The 11,578-nt window shown below is 38.8% G+C and overlaps 1 protein-coding gene across 1 annotated transcript; it reads right to left on the reverse strand.

Moving 5' to 3' along the window:
• On the reverse strand, positions 6,511-7,868 carry LOC108633801 (small proline-rich protein 2I-like). Its single transcript, XM_018039667.1, has 2 exons — positions 7,830-7,868; positions 6,511-7,104 (listed from the first exon to the last, which is right to left on the reverse strand). The coding sequence occupies exon 2, from the start codon at positions 7,083-7,085 to the stop codon at positions 6,894-6,896; it is 192 nt and encodes a 63-aa protein (XP_017895156.1). The 5' UTR covers positions 7,086-7,104; positions 7,830-7,868; the 3' UTR covers positions 6,511-6,893.

The raw sequence follows: 11,578 nt of genomic DNA on the forward strand, positions 1-11,578 counted from the left end.
TGTGCTAGGGACATGAGGATGGTGACTAAAGTCCTTTTTCCATCTAAACTCTTGAAGGGAGTTTGCACACACACACACACACACACACACGTGCAGATACAAGGCAAACAATAGTGATGCAGGGGGAATGTTAGAGACAACTGTGTAGAAAAGCTCTTCCAAAGTGACTTTTAGGGTAAAGACTTGAGTGAAGAGAAGAGTGAGCCTTGAGTATCTGGGGTACACTGTAACCAGTGAGAGGCGATGGCGAGTGCTGAGGCAGGGCAGAGCAACTGCAGGGAGAACAGTCATCCAAGAGACAATGTCTCCAAATGGGGTAAAAGATATTGGATCTGAAAGATGTAGGAAAGATTTTGATAATTTATTCACAGTTTTTCAACCATACTATGCTGAAGTTCAGAGTCTCAACTTTCTATGTAATTCTCTACTATCACATCTATTTTCTTTTATCTGAAAGTACTTATGATCTTTAAAGACATTTTTAATGGTTATACAGGCCAAGGAATAAATTAATTCTTTTGCAAAACAAAAATTTATTTTATGAGAGTGACTATATGAAAATAGGTCTATTATTAACAATGTTCCCATATTATAGGGAAGTTGACTCCATTAATTTCCATCACCTTATAGGTAACCAAATGCACAGAGAATTTTACTCTTGTTGTGCTTCCAACACTAAGAAGTGGTTTTATTTTTAGGAGGTTTGACTTTCTACTCTTGGACAGGGTTCTGACCTAATATTATTGACACGATTCCCTCCCCAGTTTTGTCTTGAAGAAAAACAAGAAAAAGGAAAACAAAAAATAAAATTTTGTTTGATTTTAGGAGAACATGATCAACACATTCAGAAAGTTCATAAAGCTTTGCTCTGTGAAGTGGATAATAACAGATTGATCTCTTTATTGTCAAGAAAGATGAAGATAAAACAAAAGAACATTACTAACCCTGCCAAGACCCAAGCTTCCTAAATAAATTTCACCTCCTACCTTCTCCACTAGAAGTGACCACAATCATGTTTCTGAGATCACAGATCCTATTACCAGCCTTCCTGAAATTACTCCATGGTTCTGCTGCTTAACAACTGTATGGTCTTGGGTAATTTGCTCAAGGTGTCTGTGTCTCATTTTAAGGTCTCATTTTCTTCTCTTTAAAACTGGAAATAGTAACAGTACTCATTTTATAGGTTACCTTGGGAGCCTTACATTTATACGTATATATAAAGTACTTAGAACTTTGTCAGCTCACAGAAAGCGCAATGAGGATCAAATGTTACTGTGAGTGCATCAGAACTGCTCAGCACATAAGCATACCTTGTCAGTGTTGTTACTTTTCAATCTATGAATTTCATGCCTTGGCCCCTATGCTACTTAAAGGATCAGTACTTTTCCCATTAAGGTTGTGATAATCCTATAGTTTGCTCCATATTTAGCCTATATCTTTCCTGTATTCGATTTTTGCTTTGGCATATTAAGTTGTCTCCTCTTCCCACTCCTTGTCCCCCACCCCTTATTCTGTTCCTCTATCTTCTTTTTCTCTTCTTCCTTTTCCTCTTTCCCTCATTCTTTTGGGAATTTAAAGTCTGCTAGCACTACAAGTTGTGTGTTCTTTCAAGTTTATGAGGTACAATTGTTGGACAATGCTACAAAACAGGACTTGATTAAATGCTTGGTGGATCGTCTGGACTTGAAAAAGTGATTGAAAATGTTAATAGCTTTCCAGAATTCTGGGAGGTGGATCATAGAGGATCCTGCTGTGATGTATGTCAGAGAGTGTTTTGCCTATGTTCTCCTCTAGGAGTTTTATAGTTTCTGGTCTTACGTTTAGATCTTTAATCCATTTTGAGTTTATTTTTGTGTGTGGTGTTTGAAAGTGATCTAGTTTCATACTTTTACAAGTGGTTGACCAGTTTTCCCAGCACCACTTGTTAAAGAGATTGTCTTTACTCCATTGTATATTCTTGCCTCCTTTGTCAAAGATAAGGTGTCCATAGGTGTGTGGGTTTATCTCTGGGCTTTCTATTTGTTCCATTGATCTATATTTCTGTCTTTGTGTCAGTTCCATACTATCTTGATGACTGTGGCTTTGTAGTAGAGCCTGAAGTCAGGCAGGTTGATTCCTCCAGTTCCATTCTTCTTTCTCAAGATTGCTTTGACTATTTGAGGTTTTTTGTATTTTCATACAAATCTTGAAATTATTTGTTTTAGTTCTGTGAAAAATACTGCTGGTAGCTTGATAGGGGTTGCATTGAATCTGTAGATTGCTTTGGGTAGTATACTCATTTTCACTGTATTGATTCTTCCGATCCATGAACATGGTATATTTCTCCATCTATTAGTGTCCTCTTTGATTTCTTTCATCAGTGTTTTATAGTTTTCTATATATAGGTCTTTAGTTTCTTTAGGTAGATATATTCCTAAGTATTTTATTCTTTTCGTTGCAATGGTGAATGGAATTGTTTCCTTAATTTCTTTTTCTACTTTCTCATTATTAGTGTATAGGAATGCAAGGGATTTCTGTGTTGATTTTATATCCTGCAACTTTACTATATTCATTGATTAGCTCTAGTAAATTTCTGGTGAAGTCTTTAGGGTTTTCTATGTAGAGGATCATGTCATCTGCAAACAAAGTTTTATTTCTTCTTTTCCAATTTGGATTCCTTAAAAGCTTCTGCACAACAAAGGAAAATATAAGCAAGGTGAAAAGACAGCCTTCTGAATGGGAGAAAATAATAGCAAATGAAGCAACTGACAAACAACTCATCTCAAAAATATACAAGCAACTTCTGCAGCTCAATTCCAGAAAAATAAACGACTCAATCAAAAAATGGGCCAAAGAACTAAATAGACATTTCTCCAAAGAAGACATACGGATGGCTAACAAACACATGAAAAGATGCTCAACATCACTCATTATTAGAGAAATGCAAATCAAAACCACAATGAGGTACCACTTCATACCAGTCAGAATGGCTGTGATCCAAAAGTCTGCAAGCAATAAATGCTAGAGAGGGTGTGGAGAAAAGGGAACCCTCTTGCACTCTTGGTGGGAATGCAAACTAAAAAAGCCACTATGGAGAACAGTGTGGAGATTCCTTAAAAAATTGCAAATAGTACTGCCTTATGACCCAGCAATCCCACTGCTGGGCATACACACCAAGGAAACCAGAATAGAAAAAGACACATGTACCCCAATGTTCATCGCAGCACTGTTTATAATAGCCAGGACATGGAAACAACCTAGATGTCCATCAGCAGATGAATGGATAAGAAAGCTGTGGTACATATACACACAGCTGGCTGGAGTATTACTCAGCCATTAAAAAGAATACATTTGAATCAGTTCTAATGAGATGGATGAAACTGGAGCCGATTATACAGAGTGAAGTAAGCCAGAAAGAAAAACACCAATACAGTATACTAACACATATATATGGAATTTAGTAGGATGGTAATGATAACCCTGTATGCGAGACCGCAAAAGAGGCACAGATGTGTAGAGCAGACTTTTGGACTCTGAGGAGAGGGTGGGATGATTTGGGAGAATGGCACTGAAACATGTATGCTATCATGTAAGAAACGAATCGCCAGTCTATGTTCGATGCAGGGAGAACAGTCATCCAAGAGACAATGTCTCCAAATGGGGTTGAAGACATTGGATCTGAAAGATGTATCAGAGATTTTGATAATTTATTCACAGTTTTCCAGCCATACTATGATGATCAGAGTCTCAACTTTCTATGGAATTCTCTACTCTTAGATCTATTTTATTTTAACTGAAAGTACATATGATCTTTTGAAGACATTTTTTGGAAAATGGTTAAAAGGGCTGAGGAATAAATTAATTCTTTTGCAAAACAGAAATTTATTTTATGACAGTGACTATATGAAAAGTAGGTCTATTATTAACAATGTTCCCATATTATAGGGTAGTTGACTCCATTAATTTCCATCACCATATAAGCAAGAAAATATGTAGAGAATTTTACTGTTGTTGTGTTTCCAATACTAAGAAGAAGTGATTTTATTTTTAGGAGGGTTAACTTTGTACTCTTGGACTGGGTTCTGGCCTAATATTGACACGATTCCCTCCCCAATTTTGTCTTGAAGAAAAACAAGACAAAGGAAAACAAAAAATAAAATTTTGTTTGATTTTAGAAGAATATGATCAACACATTCAGAAAGTTTATAAACTTTTGCTGTATGAAGTAGATAATTATAGATTGATCGCTTTATTGACAAGAAACATGAAGATAAGAAAAAGAACATTACCAACCCTTTAAAAGATCCAAGTTTCCTAAATAAATTGCATTTCGTACCTTCTCCACTAGAAGTGACCACAATCATGTTTCTGAGATCACAGATCCTATAGCCAGCCTTCCTGAGTTCACTCTATGGTTCTGTTACTTAATAACTGTATGATCTTGGATAATTTGCTTAAGGTCTCTGTGTCTCATTTTAAGGTCTCGTTTTCTTCACTTTAAAGTTGGAATAATAATAGTACTCATTTTATAGGTTAAATCAAGCCAGAAAATTACTACTATGAAAGGACCTGAGTGTGGTCTCTTGAAGATGGAATGGTTGGAGGAATGAAATACATTAGATGTCTAATAAGTTTTTGAGGAAATTGATGACTTAATAACATGGAATTGAAACTATGTAGAAGTATTCTTTGATAAGACTCAAAATTTAGACAACGCTGATTGTGAAGCTTGAACATTGGCGTCAAAGGATAGAAACAAAACAAGATGATTTATTTTGCTGCCTTTTCCTCTGAACATAATAGAGTTACCACTGGGGCTCCTTGGTACACAGATGGAAAGACTACAATTTTTCTCTCTTTTCTATGTTGTTACAGTCAAATGCAAGTGGATGCAAACATCAAAATCATGTAAAGTCACATCTCTTTCTCTTTGGGGATTATAACTGGTGAGTGTTCTAGTTCAACAAGTTTTCTAATATCTGGGCCACCACAGTTTTTCTTTCCATTTTGTTCATTTCTGGTTTGCAAACCAGACAACTATTTCCTGAGCATGTGTGTATCAAAGTACCCTGATCATTACAATAAATAACCAACATGTGCTCAACCTCCCAGGTCATTTTTCAAATGTTTTGCCATTGAATAACACATATCATCACATTTATGGTCTCCAATATCAGTTTCTTTGCCAACCACCTGAAGATTTCTAAGCCAAGGCTACATTTTTAAGATTTGTTACAGTAGCATCCCACCTCAGAAAACTAATTTTTGTGTTAGGTCAAATAGCACTAGCTACAGTAAAGACAGATCCTAAATATCAGTGTTTATTTTTTTATTCATGTCATAGTAAAATGAGGACTGAGCAATAATCTGGGTATCTTTTTCCATCTACAGTTCTATCTTTTTAGAATCCTTCACTTCTAGGTTTGTGAATGAAGACTGTAGAAAGAGAAAGATTGAATCTATCTTGTGTATAGGTAGAGCATGATTTGATTTGAAGACTTGGTTACATTTAAGAATGATGTTATTTTTAGTGTGTGTGTGTGTGCTTGTGTGTGTTTGATCTGAATTAACTATTTGACTCGTGGACACTGAAGACCACAAGAAGAAATAACAAAGATTAGCTTTTTTCACAGCTCGCTTTCACAGCTAAGCACTTAGACACTAAGCTGCCTAGCAATAGTGACTTTGTAAATCTCAATGAACACTGTGAACCTCAAATTTCTTTAAAGATGGAACCAAGATAATCAGGAAAGCAATTTCAGATGTGAAAAAATATATAAGGTGATACACATGGGGAGGAGGCAGCACCTTACCTGGTAAGTACCCTTTCTATTTACCTTTCTTTGGTAGTACCCATCTTTTAAGAACTACTATAAGCTTATGCAGACTATTTCATTAATTTCCAAAAGCCCTTTATCAGCAATAGCATCTAAAAATATGGCTAAATTAGAAAAGAAAAAAAACAGAACATGAAAGTACAGCACAGTGTAAAAAACTTGTTTGAAACACAAATTATTTCTGAGCTACTTTCCTTCTGGAGCTAATATGGTGGTGAGGGTAACAGCGGTGGTAAAGGGAGTGATGATGGAGACAATGATGGCCTGGACAGGGTGGCCTGGCATGCTGCAGTCCATGGGGCCCTAAAGAGTCAGACACGATTGAGTGAACTGAACTGAACTGAACTGAACTGTCTTCCGAGTGCTATTTATGAGTCTGGCATATGCCAACTAAATTATACACATTCATTGAATATTGATTCCTCAATAGTTTGAAATGAAATACAATTTTCCCTACACTTTACTAAAAGGACTGAAAACCAGGAGAGGTAAATATTTTGTTCCTCAACCATCAAGTGATAATTAAGGAAATAGCATGGAATTGAAATTATATAGAAGTATTCTTTGATAAGAGTCAAAATTTAGACAACGCTGATTGTGAGAGCTTAAACCTCAGCATCAAAGGATAGAAACAAAACAGGATGATGATATGGTATTACTAAAAGCAGTTTGAAAAGAAAGGAAACATTTTTGTCATCACACAAAGGAACTGTAGTTTATTCATGAAGAGGAGAATAAGCAACAGTTGACCAGCTGGTAGAAACCCCTGACCAGGTGACAGACAGACCCAAGAGAGGGAGAGAATCCTCTGATGGTGCCCGGGAGAAAAGCTGCTGCTCTTCCATTTCAAGCTCTGGGATGCTTTCTCAGCTGTCCTCTCAGAGCAGAGTAGAACAGCAGCCTCAGGAAGGAAACCTCTGGCTGTCAGGAATCACCACAGGCATACTGCAGGCTGAAGGATGGAGAAGCTTCTTCTGTATCCATGATAGGCTTTAAAGAGAAGATGAAGGTGGAGCTGTGGAGCTGGGTGAGTCAGTTGTCTTCATCCTTTCCTGATCCAGATAAAAGCCGATGCTTCTACTTGCTTTTGGGTGGGCACTTCTGCTGGCATTGTTGGGGAGGTGGCACAGGAGGGCATTTTTGCTGGCACTTTGGGGGTGGGCATGGCTCAGGGCACTTTGGAGGTGGGCAGGGCTCAGGGCACTTGGGAGGGCACACTACTGGAGGTGGCTGGCAGGGCTGCTTGCACTGCTGCTGCTGATAAGACATCTTTCTGGAGTCTTCGAATCTGAAAGAAATTACATGACAGTGTTCACAAGAAGGAACTGCTACAGGGAGAAAAGTCTGAGCTTTATAATATCAGATAGAATCTCTCCAGTCTCTAAGAATGTGGTTTGATCTCTTTAATCCCTTTCAGTGAATTTCTGGCCTCTCTCTCCCTCTTCAACAAATTGTATTATTGGCTCAGAGAAAATCTTTTCTTTTATCATACAACCGTTCAAAAAAATTTTATGCAAAAAACCAATCAAAGTTATTCTGGTCTTCTTTTTTTTTCTGAAAAGAGCATCTTCAAGAAAGGCCATCAAGTGTTCCAAAATCCTGGGTAAGCTCACAAGCAATTCTCATCATCATTATCTATCATGAGGTCCCAGAAGTATGAGCTGTGTACAGAGCAAATGGCCACCAGGAAGGATATAAGAGCCCTACACCTTCAGAGATAAATGTCTCTTAAATAAGAGCAGGACACAAGAAAGATACAGAAAGAGGAAAAATACTTTGTTCTTTACCTCTTCTTGTCACAGATTTTGTTTTAATCTCTTCATTAAAGGAATTCAAACTCTGTACCAGAAACTTAATAAATACTGTATATCACTGTGTTCAAATTCCAAGCTCCCATCCACTAAGGAGCATTAAAGTCATGACAATAACTGGACACACCAAATTTGCTATAGCCAGAATTAATTCATAAGTAGAGAGCCCAAGAATAAAGCTGAACTGAAGACTCAGACTCACCAGGTTCTCCACAGTCTATCCGGACTTGAGTAGCAGGCGGATGGCAGTGATACAACAGAGGGCCTTTTTATAGGGAATTGCTGCCCCACCCAGGAGGAAGCAGAGCTGCCAAAACTGGCCCGGTTCAGTCATTTCCCAGCCAAAATGCAAATCCGTCCATAAGTGGCTTGACAGGGACTCCAGAAGGAGGAAGTATCCTGCTCCAGGATCTCCTCACTGGATTATCTTCCCATGACTCCTTAAGCTCTCAGTTTCAGGGGTTTATGGCAGTGGGAGGATTTGGGAGCATTCTTTAACTTGGAGTCAAAGCCTCCCTTTCTTGATTGGAGAAGATTCCTCTTTGATACCTTTTACCCTCTATGAACTATAAAAGTGCCTGTCTTGACACACTTGAACTGGTTGCCATTTTGTTGTACATCCTGGGTTGAAAAGAGCCTGGCTATCTAGTGACACCTTTCTCTTTACCTCAAGTCCTTCTTATAATGCTTTTCCCTTTGATCCATGACCTCCTAATCTGTCTCCTTTCTTCTTCTAAAAGGGACCGAGGGCAGCTTGCAGATCATCTCTCCAGCCTTCCCATCGTAATACTTAGAAATGTTCAGCAAAGTGGTGACCTCTAGAGCCTCCTTTCACTGCTTTTCTCCCTCAGATAAAAGACATCAAGCTGATTCTTGCAGCCTTTAGAAATCTGTTTCACCTTGGGTCACAGGGAATCCACTAAGGGTTTAGCATCATCTACTGTAATTCAGGTGTTGGCACAGACCAGACTGTAGACCAACAACAGAAAGCAAGCTTTTTGCACATAACTCCCCAACGTGACATACCACCTACTCCTACATAATTTCTCCCAACTGTCCTCTTTGTACTACTTCACTCTATGAAATAAGCTCAGAGCATTGGTCAAATTTTCTGACGTCCTTCCCTTTTGAAATATCAAAAGGCCCAATCTGGTAAGTAATGCCATAAAACAACTGTTTTTTAATGAAAGTTGAAATCACTGTGAGCCGTTCAATCACTGAAATTAATTGCCATTCATATACAATTTCTCAATCATTAATAAGAATTTCACTGTAATTTAAACCAATTTTTTAGATTTACCCTACTGGTTACATGGAATATATGTTAAATAAACCTCTTTCCTGGTCACTTCCTTCATATAATTTGTCAGTATGCTGGAAGGAAGCATAGGTAATTTATGAGTCATTTTGACTAGCACAGGGTGCCCAGATAATTGGTCAAATATTATTCTATGTATTTCTATTTGTATTTGAATGAGTTGGGCTTCCCTGGTGGCTCAGTGGTCAAGTGTCTGCCTAACAAGCAGGAGATGCCAGTTTGATCACCAGATCAGGAAAATCCTCTGGATAAGGAAATGACAACCCACTAAAGTATTCTTGCCTGGAGAATCCCACAGAGAGAGGGCTACATTCCATGGGGTCACAAAGAGTCGCACACAACTTAGCAACAGACTTTCACCTTTCAATATATAAATCAGTGGTCTGGGTAAAGGAGGTGCCCTCTATAATGTGGGTTGTCCTTCATCCATTGAAGGCCTCATTTTTGAGTTCTTTTTTCTTGTTATCATCTTTGTTTTTTTTAATTTTTATTTTTACTTTATTTTACTTTACAATATTGTATTGGTTTTGCCATACATTGACATGAATCCGCCACGGGGGTACATGAGTTCCCAATCCTGAACCCCCCTCCCACCTCCCACCCCATATCATCTCTCTGGATCATCCCCGTGCACCAGCCCCAAGCATCCTGTATCCTGTATCGAACGTAGACTGGCAATTCGTTTCTTACATGATAGTATACATGTTCGTCTTTGTTTTGTTTCCTTTTTGTCTATTCTCTCTGCTTCTTTGTTTCTGTAAGTTTGGTTTTGTTGCTATCATTTGTGTTGAGTTTAGTGTGTCTGTTTTATATGTGTTGTGTGTGTGTCTGTGTTTTGTTTTGTTGCTGTCTATTTATATTTTTACAATTTTTCTTGGGTTTTGTTTGTTTTCTTTTCCTCTTATTTATTTTTCTTCTTTTCTCTGGCCACAGTTGTGGCTTGTGGACTCTCGGCTCCCCAGCAGGAATCAGACCTCTGTACCTCTGTGATGGGAACACTGAGTCCAGGACGCTGTACTGCCAGAGAATCTGGGGTCCATAGAATATCAATTCACATGTGCTATCCTGGAAGTGTGTATTTCAACACCAAGCCCCCACTCTACCCAACTGCCTATAGACTCCAGTGCCTGTCTAGACTCCATGCCAAACAAGCAGCAAGACAGGAAACAGCCCTGCCCCTCAGTAGATAGGCTGCCTAGTAATTCTAGGCTCACAGACATCCCCAAACACCCTGCTTATCAGAGGGAAAAGACTCAGTTCCAATCGCCAGAGCACAGACACTAAGCCCTCCCACAGGGACGCTTACACAAGCACCTGGACCAATCTCACCTATCAGGGGACAGACAACAGAAGTAAACGGAACTGCAACCCTGCCACCTGTGAAAAGGAGACCATAAAAACAGTAAGATATTCAAAATATAATGACAGAGAATTATGTTGCAGATGGAGAAGCAAAGTATAAACCCAGAAGACCAAATGAATGAAGTGGAAACAGGTAATCTTTCTCATAAAGAACTCATAGTATTCAGAATTCTGTTTCCATTGTTTCCCCATCTATTTGCCATGAAGTGATGGGACCAGATGCCATGATTTTAGATTTTTGAATGTTGAGTTTTAAGCCAGCTTTTTCAATCTCCTCTTTCTCCTTCTTAAGAGGCTCTTTAGTTTCTCTTCACTTTCTTCCAGAAGGGTGGTATCATCTGTATACCTGAGGTTATTGATGTTTCTGCTGGCACTCTTGATTCCAGCTTGTGCTTGAACCAGCCCAGCATTTCACATGATTTACTCTGCATATAAGTTAAATAAGCAGGGAAACAATATACAGCCTTGACTTCCTCTTTTCCCAGTTTTGAACTGGTCTGTGTTCCCACCTAGATAGCATATTAAAAAGCAGAGACATTACTTTGCCAACAAAGGTCCATCCAGACAAAGCTATGGTTTTTCCAACAGTCATGTATGGATGTGAATGTTAGACTATAAAAAAGCTAAGCACCAAAGAACTGATGCTTTTGAACTATGGTGGTGAAGAAGACTATTGAGAGTCCTTCAAAGTGCAAGGAGATCTAACCAGTGCATCCTAAAGGAAATCAGTCCTGAGGATTCATTGGGAGGACTGATGCTAATGCTGACACTTCAATACTTTGACCACCTGAGGTGAAGAAGTGACTCATTTGAAAAGACCCTGAGTCTGGGAAAGATGGAAGGCAGGAGGAGAAGGAACGACAGAGGATGAGCTGGCTGGATGGCATAACCAATTCGATGGACATGAGTTTGAGCAACCTCTGACCGGGAAGCCAGGTGTGCTACAGTCCATGGGGTGGTGCAGAAACAGACACAACTGAGCGACTGAAGTGTCCTGAACTCGACTGTTCCATGTCTGGTTCTAACTGTTGCTTCTTGATCTGCATAGAGATTTCTCAGGAGGCAGGTATGGTAGTCTGGTATTATTATCTCTTTAAGAATTTTCCACACTTTGTTGAGACCCACAGAGTCAAAAGTTTCAGGGTAGTCAATGACACAGAAATAAATATTTTTCTGGAATTCTCTTGTTTTATCTATGGCAGTCAGAATTACTGCCATTACCCTTATCATAATTTGGCCTCAGGCCAAACTACAGGGAGGGAACACAGCCC

This window comes from Capra hircus, chromosome 3, assembly GCF_001704415.2.
Source record: "Capra hircus breed San Clemente chromosome 3, ASM170441v1, whole genome shotgun sequence".
Classification (NCBI taxonomy): domain Eukaryota; kingdom Metazoa; phylum Chordata; class Mammalia; order Artiodactyla; family Bovidae; genus Capra; species Capra hircus.